Source organism: Choloepus didactylus, chromosome 5, assembly GCF_015220235.1.
Source record: "Choloepus didactylus isolate mChoDid1 chromosome 5, mChoDid1.pri, whole genome shotgun sequence".
NCBI lineage: Eukaryota > Metazoa > Chordata > Mammalia > Pilosa > Megalonychidae > Choloepus > Choloepus didactylus.
Genome location: NC_051311.1, coordinates 8,170,172 through 8,192,780, shown reverse-complemented (window position 1 = coordinate 8,192,780; position 22,609 = coordinate 8,170,172). Strand labels below are relative to the sequence as shown.

At 46.6% G+C, this 22,609-nt stretch overlaps 1 protein-coding gene across 12 annotated transcripts in view; it reads right to left on the bottom strand.

Annotated features, from left to right (window-relative positions):
* The window catches only part of KIAA1217 (KIAA1217 ortholog), a 767,824-nt gene that overhangs the window by 5,903 nt on the left and 739,312 nt on the right, over positions 1–22,609 (bottom strand). For 9 of the 12 annotated variants that reach the window (XM_037837853.1, XM_037837856.1, XM_037837854.1 and 6 more), the window contains 7 exons: positions 21,328–21,458; positions 20,776–20,923; positions 20,167–20,587; positions 9,539–9,722; positions 6,522–6,685; positions 5,677–5,847; positions 2,724–2,843 (listed from right to left, as the gene is read on the bottom strand). In XM_037837853.1, coding sequence (XP_037693781.1) covers positions 2,724–2,843; positions 5,677–5,847; positions 6,522–6,685; positions 9,539–9,722; positions 20,167–20,587; positions 20,776–20,923; positions 21,328–21,458 — 1,339 coding nt within the window. The remainder of the gene's footprint in view (positions 1–2,723; positions 2,844–5,676; positions 5,848–6,521; positions 6,686–9,538; positions 9,723–20,166; positions 20,588–20,775; positions 20,924–21,327; positions 21,459–22,609) is intronic. The other 3 variants (XM_037837861.1, XM_037837862.1, XM_037837851.1) reach the window with 2 other exon arrangements.

Sequence of the window (22,609 nt, the reverse complement as noted above, 5' to 3'; positions counted from 1 at the left end):
TACAAAAACAGCCATCGGCTGCTAAGATGGTGACTGTGATGCTACGGCTCGGCTTTCCTTCTCTAGACCCTCCGATGCTGAGCCCAGGTCCATTTCTGAGGGTCTTGCCAAGATTGAGAACTTCAGGATCTGCCAATGAAGGCTCAGGTACTGCAGGTAGGACACCACGGCCTCTTCAAACACGGTACCCGGCAGCTTCGGACCCTGCCCTAACCCACCCACCAGCAGGGCCTTGGCTCTCCCCAAGCACCACGGCCCTTTCTTCTCCCTGCAGAAGCTCAACAGGAGGAGGTGACAGAGCAGGACGGGACACACCCTGGTGAAGGCTGTTGGGTTAAACAATCACAACACAGCAAAGCACAGGAATCAGGCAGAGCCAGCCTCAGCTCGGAGCCAGCCCACGGCCGTGGGTAAAAACGGAGAGAACGCTCACACGCATTCCAGGAATGACACATGGACAAGAGTCGCTGTTAATCACGTGAAAAGGTCGTGGAAGATACAAGAGGCATGAGTTGCCCAACTCCTGTTTACCTTTCCATCGCCCCCACAAAGTCCCCAAATAAGTGTAGTGACCCAGCTGCTGCAGTTGAACAACATAGTTTCTTTTATGGGATTTTAAATTTAGATTATAAAACAACCAGCATATCAAGGAAAAGGGTTTCAGAAGAATACATGAGGTCTTGGCCTACTGTTTCAACCCCAAGCATGGAGATCAGTGTATCCCACTAGACTGGAGCGAGAATTTACTCTGAATCACAGAAGGGATGGGCACGGAGTCCAAAGCAGCTATAGGCCCAGGTGAAACTCCACTGGTCCCATTTACTGGGTGGGGACGGCATCTGTTCTGATTTGACCGGGCCCCCACCATACCATCGTTACTCTGTGATACGTGCATTTAAAAACTGATTTAGTTGCAGAAACACTCCAGTGGAAAGTCACTGAGAAAAAGGCGTCATTTTTGTCACTGCCATAGAAAAAGGAATGATTGTTTCAAAGCAAGTACCTAACTTTATCTTGAGTAATTTGGTCACCATCTTCATGTAATTTCACAATGATTTATTTTTTTGATAGTTGTAGAGTCATGCATCTGCATGAAAGATTATTAAGCCTCATTAACATCTATTTACAGGCCAGAGATTTAGATTGTTGGGACAACTGGTAAAACACACTCAATATGCACATGGGTAAAAAACTAGCATTAGAAACATAGTTATAGGACAACTGCAAAAAAGTGAAGCACTAGGCTAGCACTTCATAATGACAGGAGAAAATTCTAAGAAAATGTTTGATTTATGGAAACAGATGAATGGCCCAGGAAGAGGCTAATAGTGACAATAATTTGAGGGCAAGTCTGGTAGTCTTGGCTACTATGAGGTAGATCAATCCATGGGTATAATTATCCAGAATAGGCATCTGTGATTAAACCCAGACAGTGTTGGTTTCCCAATAAAGACCTGCTTATTAACTGATGGAGCCTTGGCCAAGACGGATGGGGTAAACAGGCTAGAGATTTCTAACCGCAGGGCAGGGTGTCCCATGCAGTGTTCTAGCCGATTGGAAACATTCTACAGTGAGAAAATGGTTGTTCCAGAAGGATCTTTGAGAAGTCCCCTGTTCCCAGTTGATGTTCTAGACAGATATTGTCACACTGCCTCAGAGTTTGGCAGGAACTCAGGATATGCCAGGCCCTTCCATCAGTGGGTTTTCTTACGGCCACCTAAGGAAATGCTACAAACCGAAATGGCAATGTAGTTCCAGCGTGATTTATCAACAATAGTCTTCCCCTGTACACAGAGATCCCCCTACCCCCTATTAACAGTTTCACATGTCAGGTATGTTAGACTAGCCCTCAGAGTTGATGATCCTATGTCTGTATCACTGAGCTTACTTATTCAGAGTTGGAAGATCCTGATACAGGAACTGAAGCCTGGAGGAGCTCTTGGACTACATTTGAGACTGATTTGTTTGCCTTGATGTAAAGGAAGCTAGAACTTCTGAATTCTGAAATATAAGTTCTGTCTAAAACATGAGGCCTGGAGTTGGTCATTGTAGGCTTTTTAGCTTGAAATTTAGTTGCAGGCTCTAGATCTGACTTCAATTTGAAGTTCAAACATTTGTGCTAATGTCCTTTCTATGTTTCAGAGCCTGATCATCTTTTTTTTTGAAGCATATGAATTCTGCCAAGTCTATCTTAGCACTGAAACTCTACCGAACCTAAAATCTTTGGGAATCAGTAATACTTAACAGGATGTTCTGTTTGGCCTTGTGTGGCCTCCAAGGGTTCTCCCGTGTAACTGCCATCTAGACAGCCGTGGTCATTTCTAAGGCCTTCCCCTATTTTTTTTTTTTTTTTTTAATATTCATTTTTATATTCCTCTATTTTTAAGGTAGGTTTATTCTTTTTTGTCTGGAAGACATGCTAAAAACTAGAAAAATCCTAACCTCTGGTTGCTGTTTCTATTTTTTCTACAGTTGCTCTAGAAAACCTTGACAGGCATTTGCCCTTTAGTTGGGAAGATACTGTCTAAATTCTGCATGGAGCACGCCATGTGCCGCACACAGCAGCGCACTCTGGAAACTGGAGCCATACAGCGCCGATAGAAACCTAAACCAGGGCCTCCGCCAGTGATGAGAGAGAGAGAAAGAGGGAGGCACAGAAGGACGAGTGCGGGAGAGCCAGGTTAGTGTCGGGGCCGCGTGGCAGAGACGCGATGCCACGTTACCTTCCTGTCCTTGGGTGGGACCGCAGGGCCCGGCCTAGCGTCCTTTACGTGCCTGTCGGGCCGAGACTGCTCAGTAGCACGGTGTGAGTTTACATCCGTAAAGGAACACTTCTGGAATGCCTAAGGAATTAAAATATGAGGTTAACACCAACCCAGGGTGCTGAGCTGGAAGGAGGAAGGTGGCGGCAGGGAGGCGAGAGCCCTGCAGGGGCACAGCCCGGGAAGACGGCCCCTCGGTGGTCTCCGCACCCGTCCTCCTGTTGGCAGGGTGGCTCTTCCGGGCAAGGCTGCCGGACCCTCGTTGGCCAGGCCACGTTAAAATGAGCAGAGGCCTTAAAAATAACACCCTCACGCCCCAGCCGCTGGGGAAGTGGATTTGTGCTCCATGGGGCTGTAGCTTGGACTCTTTTATCTTAAATATGAATGAATTAAAATGAGAAGCTGTCTTGCCTTTCTTTTTTTCTTCACTCTTTTCTTTCTCTTTTTGGCCAGCTATATTACAATTCCAGGAAAAAAAAGCTAGACATTTTAAACCTTCAAACTTGAAAATAAAAGTGATCCTTATGGGTTCACACTGAAATGCTAATGGGTATTATCACATGTTCTGAGGCTCATTTGGGATGGAAGTGATGGGTGTTAGCAGCTGAGTGATGCTGAGGGCCTGGGGCCTGCCCGAGCCCCCAGACTCATCCCTGAAAATGAATGATCCTTATGGAGCCCAAGGTGGGCAGTGAGCACACTGAGCAAGAGACACAGAGGGACATGAGAAAAGTCAGGCTGTGTCCACAGGGAAGACGGGGGGGGGGGGGGTGCCTCCTGGGAGGACCCTGCAATAAGGTCACACAAGCAGGAGGCCTGGGACACCCAGAGACCCCTGTTTACTGAAATCAGTGCTTCTCAACCTGGGATACATTATCTTCCTGGTTAAGGAAAAATTCCTATACCCAGGGCTCACCCAGAGCATCAAGTCTGGCCGTAGGACATGACTGTAGCTTTTAAATCCCCCAAGCAATTCTAATGCACAGCCAGATGAAAAACTATCTATGTAAGTGAATCATCTTATATAGTTGCCTAATCTTGTCCTTATGTCAGATATTATTGCTTGCAAGTGGCTCTGCAGGCTAAAAGGACAAGCCATGTCTTCTCTAAGTCAGTCCTCCAGCTCAGGCCCTGGCCTACAAATACAGCTGACCAGGGGAACCTTCTCTGAACTCTGTGGCCACTACTCCGCGTCCTGCTGAGCCTCGGGTGCACCTGTTCTCCCTGACCCGGAGAGGCTGGCCTTCTCCTGACTCCAGAGCTCTGCTGACTTTGGGCCAGCAGACGCTGATGTCGGGATCCTGCAGTTTCTTCTGATTCCTGCATGGAGAGGGGTTGTGGCCGCTCCTTGCCCAGCCTCAGGTCTCACTCTGGAGCTGCAGAGGCAAAGGAACTGCAGGGCCACCGCCAGCGGCCAACTTTCCAAACTGGCAGGCTGAGCCCTCGTGCTGGCAGGAGGGCTCATGGGGCCTGTACAAATGCAGGTTTGAGCACTTCCTTCACCTATTATCTAACCACCAGAAATGGAGCAGGAAGCCAGGCCCTCCACTCTTTGCACAGCTTTAGGTCAAAGAGGGTGTCCACATTATTTGAACTTCAGCGGAGTGTAGGTAGAAGGAACAAAGGGCCAGTGCAGGCTTGTTAACGTCCTGAAGTCCTGACTTCTTGGGTTACCAGTGGATCCTGACCTTGCACAGATTTAAAGTGACCTCATGCTCTGCCACCCATTTGAGCCAAACTGGGCCATGACTGATTCCTGCCATAATTTAGGGGCAGAAACGGCAACAACTGGCCCAAATCCATCTGCACAGCTCAGGACAAGCAGCAATGCCAGGAATAAGCAGCCCGACAAGCCCGTGTCCTTACCTGGTACGGCCTCGAGCCTTAATAGCTGGAGGGGCTGCTGGGCTCTTAAGGGCTTTTTGAGCCTCTGACTTTTAAAATCTGTGGTTCCTATGAATTAACTTCTCCAGCCTAGCTCGACACCAGTGAGTCTGTGGGTTTCAGCGAGGCTCGGAGAGGCTTGTGCAGGTGACACAAGCATCCAAGCAGCCCGACGCTGGCATCGCTACAGAAACCACATCAGGACAGCTGCAGTGAAAGTGATGTGGTTTAAAAGATCTCCCCACTGCCAAAGAAGAGGGCAGATCCACGGGCTTACACAAAACCTGCAGTACGCTGGTGAAGAGGCAAGGAGAAAAATTCGATAATAAGCACGGGTCAAAATGAACTACTCTATGAACAGACTTTGGTCTAGGAATAGTGCACGTGGCTCTGATGAGACAGGTTCTTAGAACGTAAAATATCACTCAAGTGCTCCATTCAAAAATCTAGGAGTGGATTGTGTCAGTTAGTGACACACTAACTGACACACTAATAGATACAGCATCATTCTCCAAATAGGCCAAGGAAATGGGAAACAAAATTATTCAGCTGTTCAGATGATTTGAAAAGATGATTTTGACACTTCAGGGGAACCTACTATGGCATAGAAGAGAGCACGGAGTCCAGGTGAGCCCCTCTAAGTTTTAAAGCCCAGTTTGAGGGCACGTCAACCAGTCTTTATCAAGAGGAGAGGATGGTGATACTTCTAACCCCCATTTTAATTGCTTTTGGAATGACGCCGAGAGGATTAAGATTGAAAGAGCAGGATATCCTGCCAGATAGAGTTAGGAAAGCTCTCAACTGATTCTCTGTATGAACTTTCTGGAGTTGCTTTCTGAAATGGTCATCCCTCACCCCGGTTTTAGTGGTGCCCGAGAGCCCACTGGGCGCCATCTTGGAGTGGTGGTGCCAACGCCGGAAGATGCAGCTCAAACACCTCAGGTGCAGTGGGTGCTTTGCCAGCCCCTTTACCTGAGGGAGTCCCAGGCGGACAGGCAGGGAGCTCCTGCCGGTCACCTCATCCACATACCTGGAGTTCTGCCATTATTTTGTCTCCTTCTTCTTCTTCGTCTTCCTCCTCATCCTTGGAGGAGGAGGTGGTGACCGGCGGTGCAGCTTGGGTCCAGGCAGAGACAGGCTCCTCTGGGGGACATTTTATGGCTCTCGCCTGTGGGCTTGATGCAGCATCTTCGCTGCTTGCCTATGGGAGATTCAAACCACAGATACCGGCTTAACCCTCCCCAGATGCTGCCAAGTGGGGCGCCAGGACCCCAGAAGATCTCATGCCCCCTGCTGCCTAGTACGCTGGCTTCCTAGCACTTTAGTTGTAGCCGAAAGGCTATTTTACCTCCTTGCATTTAGCTGGGGTTCTGTCAGCACAAGTCATCATTTAGATGAATAGACTGAAGAATTATAATTAAATTGTAACTCCTCAACCCTCCCGTACATCATCTCCTTGGAAACTCTATCTTCCATAAAAGGCAAACTTGCAACGTGGAAGCTACAGCTCATTTAACACACTTCTGTATAGACCCCCACAGCTGCCTTAGCCAATCCCCGTCATCCCCAAAAGGTGGTTTTCCTGTGGCTTCCCTGCCCGCCCCCACGTTCTCACGACACCCCGCTGGGGAAGCAGCCTGGGGTTTGCATTCTGCGCTGCTGCAGCTAGAAGTCAAGTAAGGATGACCCTCAGGGGCCCCGGGCTGGTGGGGTGACCCCGGCGGGTGCCTTCCCGTCTGGGCTGCTTCCTGCAGACCTGGGCGAGCTGCCTCCCCAGGGTTTCTGCTCTGCCTCACAACTTTTTACTGGGGACAGTCTTATTGGATGGACCATCTGAACCCCAAAACCGTTCTCCCGGGGCTGAGCCCACCAGACCTTTGCAGTGGGGATCTCCTTCCTGCTGGTGTACACCACGTCGCCCGACCTAGCGGTGGTGAGCCCAGATCCCAGCAGGTAGCTCCGCCGCGGGGGTGGGGGCGGAGGCGGCGGGGACCTGCCCCCCAGCTTCTCCAAGTCCTGCTCTGAATTTGGAGACTCTTCTGGAAAACAACATATCATGGCAAGATAATCCCATGTCTGAAATGTCCAAAACGTCCAGTATCTTTCCATGAGCTCGCCTTAAACACTTGATTTAAGGACCTCTGTACTCTTTCCATGGTGCCACGATTAACAGTTTCGACTTGGACCCCAACTGGACATAAATCCGAGAAAGACCCCGAGCAAGTTTCTTACCCTCTCTGGGCCTCCGTGTAAGAACACGTATAATCTCCTCCGCGCTGGGTGTATTGAGTTTTCAATGGCTTAATATACATACAGAATCTAGAACATCTCTGGGTACACTGTAAGCCTATGTCAGTATGAGCTGTTATTATTGAATGAACTTATTATGCAAGAAGACCGAGTATTGCTCAGAAAGAATAAAGACCAGCACCTAAAGGGAAATTCAGACCCATGGGGATAGACTCCACGTCCATCCCCCAGTCCAGCCATAGCAGGAGGGATGTCAGACTAAAATCTTTTCTGAGAAAGCAGGAGGGAATTGTTCAGAGGAGATTTTGAGGTGTATCAATAAAGATTTGGGGAAGCCATCAGGGTTAGATGCAAGTCACTATTTGTAGTGGGAAAGGTCGTGTCTCCTGCCCAGGCCACGCCTCAGGGAACCACATGGCTCATTCTCATTCCCGAGGACCCCTGTCCACGCCATCTCCACAGGCTGCTCAGCTCCCGGGCTCAGGGTGCCGTGCCTGCGTCTCTCCTCTGCTGCGTGAGTGAGGCTGAAATCCCCACCATTTCCCCTCGATTGTGATAGCTCTCTGCTCTTCCACATTGCCCACGGAGTCAGACAACTCACATAAGAGGAAATACAGATCGCTCTTAAAACCCACGCCGAGAATTTTATCTCATCAGTAAATAAAAATAGACAATAACATCCAGGACAAATAAACTAAAATGATAGAAAACGGATGTTTGGAAGTTACAGATATGCTTATAGATTTATGATGGCCTTGTGGAATCTTTCTGGAAAGAAGTCAGGCTGTGTGTGTTTAAAAAAAACAAAAACAAAAGGATTTTAAATGAGTGAAAAAGTTTGGGGAAATAATTTAAAAACTAACTTAAAAAAATATGTTTTTACTCAGAAGAATAAGAAGTCCAAATGAGGCGAGTTGACACGATGCAGTGTCAGGCAGCTGATTCTTGTTATTTGCGGTCGTTACGTTCTGTGAAGTGTCCGAGGACACTGAGTTGGTGACTACTAAGGCGTCACTCCTGGAGCAGACGCAGGGACAGCTTCCTGTGAGCCTCTGCTCACAACATTTTCAACTGGTCAATATGTAACCTGTTTTGTGTGTGTTTCTGTCTCAAGACACCTTACCTAATAAATAGTGTTGATTCGTTAGCATTGAACCCAAGGCCAACAGCACTACAAGTCACACCTAACAGAGCTGATCCAACAGGTATACTTTCTCCATGGGGCACCTCACAGCTTTCTCATCTGCGGGAATGCCTGACAGCCCTTCAGCACTACGCTTGGGGGCCATTGTAGACTGAGAAATCATCAACCAAAAAAGCACAAAAATGAGAAAGAACGTGGCACTCAATACACTGCAAAAAGAACACTGGTTTACCAAGAGCTGCAACGAGAAGGCAACCTCAGCTGGGAAATGCGTGGCAGGTGACTCAAGTTTTTCACCACTTTGTGCATGTCTGTGAATGACCACAGAAGCACCACAAGACTGATTTTGGAGTTACAAATACATTTTAGCTGATAGATGAATTGGCAAATATGGACTCCATGAATAATGAAGACTGACTGTATTTCTTTTGTACCATAAGAAGTGATAATGATACCTAAATAAAACATCACATAATAAAGGAGAAGAGTGGAATTAGGCAAGACATAAGATCAAGAAGGTAGAGAATTTTATTCATCAGAAATTCTCCATGGGAACTTCGAGAGACAAATGTGAGAGCAGAGCTGCCCTTCCAGGGCTCTGCTCTTCGTGGACTGTTGTTTCCTGATCCTCCAGGTGCCCCGGGCAGGTCTGGAACCACGGGGCAGGTGGGATAGGAAGAGAGAGAGGCCACTTAGGGCTGATTGAGGGAAGAGTTTTAGTGAGGGGTGCTTTACAGCAGCTTTGGGGGATGAAAAACTGGGGAGAAGAGTATTATGCTGGTTATAAAACATCACTAATGTTCTTTGAGATGTGCAAGCCAAGATGGTGATTCCTTTTAAAATTAATTTTAGCTGCTGGACAAGGTGTCATTGACTGGGACTCTGAGACAGACATTGGGCTGCAAGTAAATAACGTCTTTTCACATGATTTTAGGATCAGAAAAAAGCAATAGGCTTGTAATTGGTTGGAGATTTTGTAGGTTGAGTTTTTTAAAAAGCTGTTTTATATTCTTATTGACATGTTGATGCTTAACGTTCATAGTTTAGTTGACTAAATATCAATTCTAATAATTTTGATTTGAAAATGCCGTTTTGCTTTAGAACAAATATCCAAGGGCTCAATAGCTGGCTTTTTTTTTTTTTTTTGCAGTATATGAAAGAAAAGCTTTTGTTTTGAATGCAGGGCTCATTTTCTTTCAGCTGGTACTGTGATGAATCATAAAAATAACAGGAATGCAGAGGCTGGGAACTGAAATTCTCCTTTATGGGGTATTGTCCTCCTCTCCTAACAAAGAACATTATCCTATTATCCTATTATCATTACACTTACACAGCAGTAGCAAGGCTGTTGGGGAAGCCTGAGCATCTGCTCCTCCAGCCTGTCCACTGTACGTGATCCTTGAGAAGTGAGGACTTGGTCACAGATGCCACCGTGTTTAAGGGGGTGGTACTGAGGACAGTCAGCACAGTGAACGTCTGCGGTGGGTCCACATCTTACCTGAAAGCTCCAGCCTATCCACTGTGCTGTCTCCCTTTGGCAGTGGGCTCGAGGCCAGCGGCATCTCCAGGTTCGGAATTGACTTCATGATGTTGGCCTGAGCTTCTTCTAGGAGTTTCTCAAACTCCTTCCCATTATAGTGGTCCAGATTTTGCCTTTTCTCTTCCCATTTCCTTTCTGCTTTCTGGAGGGAAATAGCAAACGAAGAGAGCTTAAAAACCAGAGGGAAAAGCTAGCGAAGAGATCAGAGATTTCATGAAGGGTTGGGGAGGAGGTGTAAGTGCTAAGGTGTGTGGAAAATGCCCTGGTTCCCACACCCAGGACCACTTTTGCACATCAGACAATCCTTGCCAAGTCGAGGCCACCCAATGCCTCTCCTGTCTGCTCCATTTTCTGTAGCTCAGTGGATTGCCATGTAAGCCCACAGGATACGCTGTCACAGAGAAGCAGCCTCAGAAACCCATTCATTGGGGGAAGATGGCAGAGTAGGGACTCCAGGACCCAGTCCTGCTACCAAAACAACTATTAACCAGGCAGGAACTGTCCAAAACAATCATTTTGCAGCTCCAGAGGCCAAAAGAACATGGCAGAGCATCCAGGGAAGAGTGGGAAGGAAAGGCTGATAAATTATGGTAAAGAAGTGTAAATTGTTCTCTCTGTAAGAAAGCTACTGGCACCCATCCTCCACTCTCACAGCAGGTCTCCGTGGCTAGCAGCTGGTGACAGAAAAGGACAGAAAAATCTTCTTCCTCAAGAATGGGGGTGGGCATGGCCAATCACTGACATAGCTTTAGATTAGAGCCTTCGGACCACTGGGTCCTAGCTCTGACAAAAGCCATTGCTTTCAAATCCATCCACTGTTTCAGCTCTCCCTGGACAGGGGTGGAGGTGGTGGAGATGTAAAGATGCAGGGCTGAAGGGCTGCATTTGCTGGCAGGCCTGGAAAACTCAGATGTGGGGAGCCATCGGAGAAGGTTTTGGTGCCCTTCCTGATGCCCTCCCCAGGGCACTTTGGAGCCAGTCTGTGCCCCCTTCGCAGGTCCCTGGCTCTGCTTTCACTGGGAAAGTCCTCCCCAGGGCGACCCTCCTTCCAGAATCTGCCCTCCAGGGAAAAGTGGAGCGAGACAATGAAAGTTGCATAAAAAACTATGAAAGTGGACAGTTTGTAAAGGCCTGCTGGCTTCAAATATCTGAGAGAAGGAGATTTGTCCTCTGGGAAAGAGAAGAGGTGACCAAACTGCTGTAAAAAGGGAAACTCCAAAACAACTAACAAGCAAAACCCTGGTGTGCCAATTTGAATGTATTATGTCCCCCCAAACACCATTATTTTTGATGTAATCTTGTGTGGGCAGACATATTAATGTTGATTAGATTGTAATTCTTTGATTGAGTATTTCCATGGAGATGTGACCCACACAACTGTAGGTGATAACTCTGATTGGATAATTTCCATGGAGGTGTGGCCCTGCCCATTCAGCATGGGCCTTGATTAGTTTACTGGAGCACTATATAAGCTCAGACAGAAGGAGCGAGCTTTCTGTAGTCAAGAGGGACACTTTGAAGAACACACAGGAGCTGAAAGAGGAGCTGCAGCTTACAGAGACATTTGGAGACGGCCTTTGAAAGCAGACTTTTGCTACAGAGAGGCTAAGAGAGGACAAATGCCCCAAGAACAACTAAGAGTGACATTTTTGAGGAGCTGCAGCCTAGAGAGGAACATCCTGGGAGGAAGCCATTTTGAAACCAGAACTCCAGAGCAGACACCAGCCATGTGCCTTCCCAGCTGGCAGAGGTTTTCTGGACGCTATTGGCCATCCTCCAGTGAAGGTACCCGATTGTTAATGCATTGCCTTGGACACGTTATGGACTTAAGATTATAACTCTGTAACCAAATAAACCCCATTATAACAGCCCAGCCATTTCTGGTATTTTGCATACAGGCAGCATTAGCAAACTAGAACCCCTGGATAAGACAGAGGTTCACAAAGACAAGGAAAATCCTGTACACTGCATTCACTTTGGGCAGACCTTCCTGATAGGAGGGCTGAACCTACAGAAAATCTCTCTCATCTCCAGCTGGCTGCAATACCAAGAAACAGACATCCCAGGGAATAAATCCTGAGTTAACATTTCAAAATATTAAAATGTACAGTGTGCAACAAGAGTACAAGACCAAAAAAAAAAAAAAGGCAAAAAGAAACAGGAAATGATGGCCCATTGAAAGGAAGAGGATAAAGATACAGAAAACACCAAAAAAAGAAGATGAGAATGTGGATATACCGAACAAAGCCTTTAAAAAAAATGTTTGAAAAATGCTCTGGGAGAAGAGGGACATCAAAGAGAAAGATATCAGGAAAACAATGAATAAACAGTATGAGAGTCTAAGTAAAGAGAAAGAAATTTTAAAAAGGAACCAAACAGAACTACTAGACTTGAAGACCACAATAACTGAAATGAAAAATGCCCAGGAGAATTTCAAAAGCAGATTGAAGTTGGCAGAAGAAAGAATCAGTGTACTTGAAGATAAAACACTTGAAATGATTCAGGCTGAGGAGCAGAAAGAAAAAAGAAATATTAAAAGAAAAAATAGCCTAAGACAACTATGCACCATCAATTGCATCAATATATGCAATATGGAGTCCCAGGAAGAAAATGAGAGAAAGGGGCAGAAGGGATAGTCAAAGAAATAATGACAGAGAACTTCTCAAACTTAGCAAAAGACGTGAATATGCACATCCAAGAAGATGATAATAAAGAGAATAAACAGGAAGAAGAATACACCCCATCATATTTTAATTACACTATGAAATGCAAAGGATAAGGAAAGAATTCTGAAAGCTGCAAGAGAAAAGCAATGTGTTACATACAAGGGGGTCCCAAACAGATTGAGCTCCAATTTCTCATCAGAAACCCTGGAGGCAAGAAGGCAGTGGGTTGAAATACGTAAAGTGCTGAAAGAAAACAACTGGCAGCCAAGAATTTTATATTTGGTGAGACTCTCTTTCAAAAATAAGGCAAAGATTAAGACATTCTCAGATAAACAAAAGCTGAAGGAGTTCGTCACCACTAGACCTGCCCTAAAGCAGTGATAAAGGGAGCTCTTCAGACTGAAGGAAAAGGACACTGGACAACGGTTCAAAAGACATAAAGAAATAAAGACTTGCGGTAAAAGTAGCCATTTGGGTAATTATAAATGCCAGTTCTATTGTATTGTTTGGTATGTAATTCCACTTCTTACTTCCTCCTACAGGTGATAAAATATAAATGTATAAAAAATAATGACAAATCTGGTTTTGGACACATGTTGCACAAAACTATAAATGGCAACAAGTACAAAAATGTTGGGGGGACACTGGGGTTTAGGAAAAGTATATGTGCATGCTACTGAAGTTAAATCAGTATCAAACCAAATATAATTCTTATATAGTTAGGATATTAAATTTTAACCCCATGGTAACCAAAAGGAAAATAGATGAAAAATATATCCAGAAAGAATGAGAAGGCACTCATCCTGGTAAAACATAAGAAAGCAAATAAATATAAAAGTAGGCTTTAATGGAAGTGAAGGACAAAAAAAGTATAAATAGCAAAACGGCAGAATAAAGTCTGTATTATCAGTAGTAACTTTAAATGTAAATGGATTAAACTCTCCAGTTACAATGCAGAGACTGCAGAATGGAAAAAAAAGCATGATACAACTATATGCTGTTTGCAAGAGACTCACCTTAAGGCAAAGATACAAGTAGGCTGAGGGTGGGAGGATGGAAGGAAATATACCACGCAATTAGTAAACAAAAGAGAGCTGGGGTGGCTATACTAATATCGGATAAAATAGACTTCAAATAAAAAACAGTTATGAGGGACAAAGATGGTAATTACATACCGATAAAGGGGACAATTCAACAGAAAGATGTAACAATTATAAATATATACACACATAATAGCCGAGTCCCCAAATAAATGAAGCAAATACTGAAAGATTCGAAGGGACAAATGGACACTTCTGCATTAGTAGTAGGAGACTTTAACACACCCCTCTCAATAATGGATAGAACATCTTGTCAGAAGACCAATAAGGAAGTAAAGGACTTGAATGATACACTAAACCAACTAGAGCTAACAAGACTTATACAGAACACTGCACCCAATGTAAACAGAATTCACATTCTTCTCAAGTGCACATGGATCATTCTCCAGGACAGTCCACAACACTGGGTCACAAAACAGGACTCAGTAAACTAAAAAATACTGAAATCACACAATGTTTATTCTCTGACCACAACGGAATTAAGCTAGAAATCAATAATTGTGGAAGAAAGGGAAAAGTCACAAATATGTGGAAATTAAACAACATAATCTCAAATAACCAATGGGTTAAAGAGGAAATCAGAAGCAGAACTAGGAAACATCCTGAGGCAAATGAAAACACGACATAACAAAACTTATGGGATGCAGCGAAGGCAGTGCTGAGAGGGAAATTTATACTGTTAAATGCTTACCTTAAAGAAGAAGGAAGACTTCAAATCAGAGGCCTAACCTCAAAACTGGAAGAACTAGAAAAAGAAGAGCAAACTAAACTCAAAGTGAGCAGAAGGAAGGAAATAACAAAGATCAGAGCAGAGATAAATGAAATAGAAAAAAAAAACAATAGAGAGAACCAACGAAACCAAAAGTTGATTCTTTGAAAAGATTGATAAAATTGACAATCCTTTAGCTAGGCTGACAAATTAAAAAAGAGAGAGGATACAAATAGTGAAAATCAGAAATGAAAAGGGGGACATTACTACTGACCCTGCTGAAATAAAAAGTACCATAGAGGGTACTGTGAACAACTATACACTATTAAATCACATAACCTAGACAAAATGGACAAATTCTTAGAAACATGCAAACTCCTTCCATTCACTCAAGAAGAAATAGAAGATCTCAACAAACCAATTACTAGTAAAGAAATTGACTCAGTAATAAAAAACCTTCCAACAAAGAACTGCCCAGGAACAGATGGACTTACAGGGGAATTCTATCAAACATTCCAAGAAGACTTAACTCCAATTCTCCTGAAACTCTTCCAAAAAACTGAAGAGGAAGGAACACAATCTAACTCATTCTTCAAGGTCAACAACACACCCATACCAAAGCCTGATGAAGATACCACAAGAAAACTACAGGCCAATATTTCTTATGAATATAGACACAAAAATCCTTAACAAAATACTAGCAAATCGAATGCAACAGCATATTAAAAGAATTATACTCCATGGTCAGGTGGGATTTATCTCTGGTATACAAGGTTGGTTCAACATAAGAAAATCGATAAATGTAATATACCACCTGTGCCGGTTTGGATGTGTTGTGTTCCCCAAATGCCATTATCTTTGATGTAATCTTGTGTGGGCAGACCTATCAATATTAAGTAGATTGTAATTCTTTGAGTGTTTCCATGGAGATGCGCCCCACCCAACTGTGGGTGATGGCTCTGATTGGATAATTTCCAAGGAGGTGTTGGCCCCACCCATTCAGGGTGGGTCTGAATTAAATTACTAGGGCACTATATAAGATCAGACACAAGGAGCAAGCTGCTACAGCCAAGAGGGACACTTTGAAGAAAGTACAGGAGCTGCAGATGAGAGACAGTTTGAAGACGGCCATTGAAAGCAGACTCTTGCTCTGGAGAAGCTAAGAAAGGACAAATACCCCAAGTGCAACTAAGAGTGACATTTTTGAGGAACTGCAGCCTAGAGAGGAACGTCCTGGGAGAAAGCCATTTTGAAACTAGAACTCCAGAGCAGACGCCAGCCACGTGCCCTCCCAGCTAACAGAGGTTTTCTGGACACCACTGGCCATCCTCCAGTGAAGGTACTTGATTGCTGATGTGTTACCTTGGACACTTTATGGCCTTAAGACTGTAACTGTGTAACTAAATAAACCCCCTCTTATAAAAGGCAATCCATCTCTGGTGTTTTGCATTCCAGCAGCATTAGCAAACTAGAACACCACCTTAACAGAATGATGGAAAAAAAAACCACATGATCATCTCAATTGATGCAGAAAAGGCATTTGATAAAATACAGCACCCTTTCTTGAAAAAAAAAAACCCACTTAGAATATTAGGAATAGAAACTTCCTAAACATGATAAAGGGCATATTTAAACAGCCCACAACTATCATCCTACTTAATGGTGAAAGACCAAAAGCTTTCCCTCTAGAATCAGGAACAAGACAAGTATGCCCACTTCACCACTTTTATTCGTCATTGTAATGGAAATTCTTGCCAGAGCAGTTAGGCAAGAAAAAGAAATAAAGGCATCCAAATTGAAAAGGAAAAAAATAAAACTTTCTCTAATTGCAGATGATATGATCCTATACACAGAAAACTCTGAAAAATCCACAGCAAAGCTCGTACAGCTAATGAATTCAGCAAAGTGGTGGGATACAAGATCAACACCCCCAAATCAGTGTGTTTGTATACACAAGCAATGGACAATTGGAAGATGAAATCAAGAAAAACTTTCATTAACAATAGCAACTAAAATAATCAAATATCTAGAAATAAATCTAACCAAGGATGTAAAGGACTTGTACATAGAGAGCTACAAGATATTGATAAAAGAAATTGAAGAAAACCTACATAAATGGAAGCATATTCCATGTTCATGGATTGGAAGACTAAATATTGTTAAGATGTCAATATTACCCAAAGCAATTTATAGATCAATGCAATTCCAGTCAAAATTCCAACAACCTTCCTTGTAGAAATGGAAAAGCCAGTCATCAAATGTATATGGAAATGTAAGGGGCCCTGAACAGCTAAAGCCATTCTGTCAAAGAAGAGTGAAGTTGGAGGACTCACACTTCTCGATCTTAAAACTTATTACAAAGCCGCAGTAATCAAAAGAGCACCATGTTGGCACAAGGGCAGACATACAGACCAATGGAATAGAAATGAGAGCTCAGAAATCAACCCTCACATTTATGGCTAATATTTTTTACAAAATGGCAAAGACCACTCAATTGGGAAAGAGTAGTCTCTTCAACAAATGGTGCTGGGAAAACTGGATCTCCATTTGCCAAAAGAAAAAAAAAAAAAAAAAAAGGAGGGCCCCTACCTCATACTATATACAAAAATCAACTAAAAAGTGACCAAAGACCAAAATATAAGACCTAGAACTCTCAGACTCCTAGAAGTAATGTAGAAAAGCACCCTCAAGACTTTGTGATAGGCAATGGTTTCTTAGACTTACACTCAAAGCACAAGCAATAAAAGAAAAAACAGATAAATGGGACCTCATCAAAACTGACAACTTCTGCTCCACAAAGGACTTCATGATGAAAGTAAAAAGATAACCTACACAACGGGAGAAAATATTTGGGAACTACATATCTGATAAAGGATTAATACCCAGTATATATAAAGAAATCCTTCAACTTGACAACAAAAAGACAAATAACCCAATTAACAAATGGGCAAAAGACTTGAACAGACATCTCTGCAAAGAATACATACAAATGGCCAGAAGGCACATGAAAAGATGCTCAACAAGATTAGCCAGCAGGAAAATGCAAATCAAAACCACAATGAGATACCATTTCATACCCATTAGAATGGCTGCCATTAAAACAAAATAAACAAACAAACAAAAAACCAGAAAATAACAAGTATTGGAGAGGATTTGGAGAAACAGGAACACTCATTCATTGCTGGAGGCAAGGTAAAACGGTGCAGCCACTGTGGAAGACAGTTTGGCAGTTCTCCAGAAAGCTAAGACCCAGCAATCTCACTCCTAGGTGTATACCCTGGAGAACTGAAAGCAGGGCCTTAAACAGGTATCGGCACACTCGTGCTCACAGCAGCATTATTCACAATTGCCAAAAGATGGAAGCAACCCAAGTATCGGTCAACAGACGAGTGGATAAGGAAAATGTGGTATACACATGCAATGGAATATTATTCAGCTGTGAAAAAGAATGAAGTCCGGATACATGCAACAACTTGGGTAAACCCTGAAGATATCATGTTGAGTGAAATAAGCCAGGCACGAAAGGATAAATATTGTGTGATCTTGCTGATTTGAAATAATCAGAAAAAGCAAACTCATAGAGTCAGAATCTAGAATATAGGTTACCAGAGGATGAGGAGGGGATAGGGTGTGGGAAGTTAAGTCGAAAATGTACAGTGTTCCTACTTGGAATAACAGAAATGTATTGATAATGGATGGTGATAATGGCAATACAACATGGTGAATGCAATAAACAACACTGAAATATATATCTGAATATGATTAAAAGGGGAAATGTTAGATGGTATAAATGCTAACAGAATAAAAATTTTAAAAAAACCCATGGAACTACACCACAACACTAACAGTGAACCCTAAGTCAAGCCATGGACTTTAATAGAACAATTATAAAAATGTGCTGTCATCAATCGTAACAAATGTTCCACACCAATATTAGGTGTTGGTGGTGGGGTGGAGGTATATGGGAATCCTGTATTTAATGTATGATTTTTTCTGTAAACCCACAGCTTCTCTAATAAAGGAAAAAAAAAAGAAACTCATTCATTCCCTAAATTATTACTAAGCATTTACTACACGTCTTCTAATAGTATAAACAAATACTCTTTTAAAAAAAAGTGTGTATCCCACAACCAATTTTTTGTTTTCTAAGTAGAGGATATGTTCAAATAAAGAGAAACAAAAGCAGGAATATTCACTAGGAACCAAGAATTCTGTACTCTAGTTCCAGTTCTATCAAAGAATTGCTATATGACCTTCCTTTATTAATTAAATAAGGAAGTTGGTAGATGACCTGTAAGTGTCATCAAGCTCTATGATGGGGGAGATGCAAAAAATATGTAACATGTATTCGTAAATACCTGTACATCGTTTTAAAGAACATTTTCCCGTGACTTTGCAGATGGCACAGTAATCCCTCCAGGAGGGCAGAGTGAAAATTAGCCCCAGGATCAGTGGGAAGGATCCTGAAGATCACCGAATCACCACATTTTGGGCCTGGGGAGGTGAGGGGTTTGCCCAAGCTACCCTGTATATAAGGTCGTCACCGTTCTCACACTCCTTTAACTTTTTTTCATAGCATTTATCATCTCCTGGCATCTGTATGTTCCATGTAGGCTGGTTTCCAGAGGCTGTGGCGTTGGCCCTTTTGTTCCCGGCCTACTACCCTGTCTCTGACGCCTGCCCGAGTGGGGCTCAGGGCCACTGTTTGAGTCAGTGAAGCCCACCCCAGTGGTCAGTGGCAGAGCTGGCAGGGACACCTGGGTCTCCTTATTGAGACCAGGGTGTTTTCAGGGATGACTCGTAAGTCCCCCCCTCAAGACTTCAAATGCACACATAACTACGGGAATTGTGCCCGGAGGGTGCGCAATATATATGTGTTAAACAAAGGAGCCCTCACAATGCCATCCTCTAAGTTTGAAGATGACAGTGAAGGAACCACCAGTTCTCAGAGGAAGTGTGTTTTCCACCACTCCCCTGGCCCACGCCACCAGGCACTTGCTCAATCACATTTCCACCCCCTCCAGGAATACACATTCTTTGAGTAGCTGACTTGGATTAGGGGTGCACCCCTGGCCTTGGAGCAGAGAGAAGTCATCTAGTGCTCAGAGGGCCAGGAGCTTTGACCATGGCCTTAGCCATTTCAAGAGGTTGCTGGCACATACCCAACCTCAAGAGAGGAAGGAAGGGGCAGAGTGGGTGGAGGAAAAGGTGTGGGGAAAGAGAGGGGCAAGCTGGGGACGTGGAATGGGTTATCTGAGGCTTGATACCAGCTCCTGGTAAAAAGAATATTTTAAAACCTGTATGTTGTGTGACCTTAAGAACTAGCTGTCTCTTTCCATTTTGACTGCCTCTGCCTTTTATTCTTAGTCTACCGTTATGACTTCCCATCTGCTCCCTTACTCTAGGACGCCCCCCCCACCTTAATCAATTCTTTATATTGTTTCCAGATTAATTTCCTGGAGATGCCACTTTTATCACTGGCCAAAAGCCACAGCATTGCTCTGATACCTACAAAATAAATCCTGGACATCTTGGACTGGTTTTCAAGCCTTCCCTAATCTGTCTGCAGCCTGTTTTGCCAGCCTTGTCTCTCCTGTCTTGTTCCAGCCAGGCAGGTTCCGTGGGGTCCCGGCCTTGCTCCAGTGTCCTGGAGGGCCCTCGCCACCCTCTCTGCTCACCCCAACTCTCCCTGTCCGTCCAGGTCAGTGGGAAACCCTCGCCAGGCCTGCCCGTTAGCGGGATAGCTGGTTGTCACCCCTCTTCCTACCTCCACATTCAGGAACATCAGGTACCCGAAATCAGCCACGGTGGGAGGATTTACCCAGCAAAAATGGGCAAACGCCCCAAATCTGGGCTCTCCCTCCGGAGAACCGGCTGGTGAACCTTCCCCAGCACATCCCCACCTCACCCTCCTACAGGTGCGTGTCCTTCCCGCTCCCAAACCCACCTGCCCTTCCCTTCACCTGTCCGTGGAAGCCATTCGCAGCTTCTACAGTCTACCTTCTGAACACTTTCTGAGTCATCATCTCTACAACCAGACTGCAGGGTCCGCGAGGGTAGGGACCCCGCTAAGCTCCTGTGCGGGGGCAGGATGAGGGCCCAGGCCCCTACCTCGATGGACACGGCCCTGTTCTTGGCCTTGGCGCTGTGGATCTCCTCGATGAACAGGCTCTGCATGCTGGAGCTGTTCGGGGGCGTCTGCGGGGACTGGGGGGCCTGCGCCGGCTGCGGAGCGGAGCCCCCGTCCTGCGTGCGGGCTGGGGGGCTGGCTGGGAGGGGGCCGCTGCCCGGGGGCAAGTGCTGGGCATAGCCGGGCAGGGTGGAGGTGAGCTGTGCGGGCTGGCCGGGCAGGGGCGAGCCCTGCGCGGGGCGGACGGGCAGGCCGCATAGGGGCACCGCTTCCGGCGGGCCGGGGGCGTGGGCCGCTTGCTCCTGGGCCCCCAGGACCTCGGCGGCAGTGGCCTTCTCCATGGCCACGTACTGGGCAGCTTGGGCGGCGTCAGCGCCCTTCAGGAGCCCGTCGGTGACGTGCCTGGGAGAGAGCACACGCGGCAGCGTTAGCCCCGGGACACGCGCCCCTCGTCCTGCCACGTTCGCAGACGCCAGTGATGTGTTGGCGGGAGCTGGGCAAGACTTTGTTTCAAAATTAAAACATTCTAAGGCTCAGGCAGCAGCAGCCCCCTACGCTCCACCCCTGACACCGCCCCCCGCGCCCCTCACCTGCGCAGCACGGTGAGGACGTCGGTCAGGCCCCGCACCCTCTTCAGGAGACTCTCCAGCTTGTGCGGCTCCTCCTTCAGGAACCGCACCGCCTCCACCTCGATGCGGAGCACGGCGCGCATCTTGTTTTGCAAGGTCGGGAACTCTCCTGCAGGCGCAGCCCCGCGGGTGAGCTCCGGGGAGCAGGCCGGGAGCACCCCATCCCTGCCCAGCCCTGGTGGGCAGCTGGCGCCTGCAGGGCCCCCGAGGGCAGGGCGGAGGGTCAGCGGGGCCCGGGGCGCCCTTCCCTGTCTCCAGGAGGGACCAGGCCAGCTGTCCCTTAGGGTTGCTTTGACCGTCCCGGCGCACGGGGACCGTTGGTATCGTTACCATCTCTCGGTCTTACAGCCCCCACTAAAACAGGAGCTCCAGGGGGCGGGATGCGCCCCAAGCGTCCAGGTCAGCGCCCGGCACGTGACGGCTGCTCGGGGGTACTCGAGTGGAGGGCTGGGGCAGCCCTGGTGACCGCATGGAGTTTACACCCCCCACGCTCCCCTCCAAGAGGAAGCTCACCTTTCAGAGTGGCCACGGCCTCTCCCACTTGTCGCAGGAGGAAGGCTCCGTCCTCCACGTCCTTCAGCGTGACCACGCGGCCGGCGCAGGCCGAGTCCTTCTTCAGGGCGTCCACGAAGTCTTCCAACTCCCTGCAGGGGGCGAGCAGACCAGGCAAGGGGCTCAGCGCGGGGGTGGGCAGCCCCTCCGAGCCCCCCTGCGCCTTTCAGATGGCGGGAGCACGTCTTAGAAGGCAGTTTGGCCTCGTCTGAAATATTTTGCTGAGAATCAGGCAGGTACAGAGAATTTTTCCCAGGGCTCGTGCAAGGGGAGGCCCCAGGGCTGGCCAGAGGGAGGATCGTGGCTGGCTGGCAAAGGAGCCCCCTTTATTCCCAGCGGTGTCCTCGCCACCTAAGGGAGGCCTGCACATCTCGGACGTGAGAGGGGAGAGTGACAGGGCTGTGGCGGAGCCCTCCCTCGGGTTCCTCAGTCTCAGCCCTTCTGACATCTGGGGCTGGGGGACGCTGTGTCGCGGGCGGACCTGGGCGCTGCCGGGAGTTCAGCAGCTTCCCTGCGCTGCACGCTCCAGACGCCAGCGGCACCCTCCGCCCACCCACTGTGATACCCGAAAACGTCTGAGGACACTGCCAGATGTTCCCTGGAGGGAGCTAAAGTCGCCCCTGCTGGAGACCCCTGCTTTATACCGATTGTGCTGTCAACGCAGATCCACCGTTCTCCTCTGCAAGCTGCAAAGAAATGATCACAGAGCTGCTTTCTGGGATGTGTGTGTGTGTGTGTGTGTGTGTGTGTGTGTGTGTGTCTGTGTGTGTGTCTGTGTGCGCGCGCGCACCAGCTCCAGTACAGCTAAATTAAAGTCTTCTGCTTCAAGAACAAACCACCGACACCCACATCCTGCCCCCGGGCCTTGGGTGGCCTAAACACAGGTTTGTACCATTTGAGCCTGTAAATCCCGACAGCAGTTCCAGTGGGAGCCGCTAGGTGGCGGTAAGAGAGCGGCCGTGGGCCCGGCCGGAGCGCGCGGTGGGAGAGCGCGGAAGGCGCAGGGGCTGAGGGGCCGCTGCACCTGAGCATTGGGGGTGCGGGTGGGGGGCAACTGGATGGGGCCAGGGGCTCCGACGGCGCCTGGGGAACGGTTCCAGCAGAGCCTCGCTGATGGGCCACAGGACCACGGGGCAAACTCCCAGACCTGCGTCATGTGTACAGGATCTATTATGGAAAACGGACCCCCATGAAGTGAGGGTCCTTCAGGCCCCGTCTGCACACATCTGGGGAGGTGTTATGT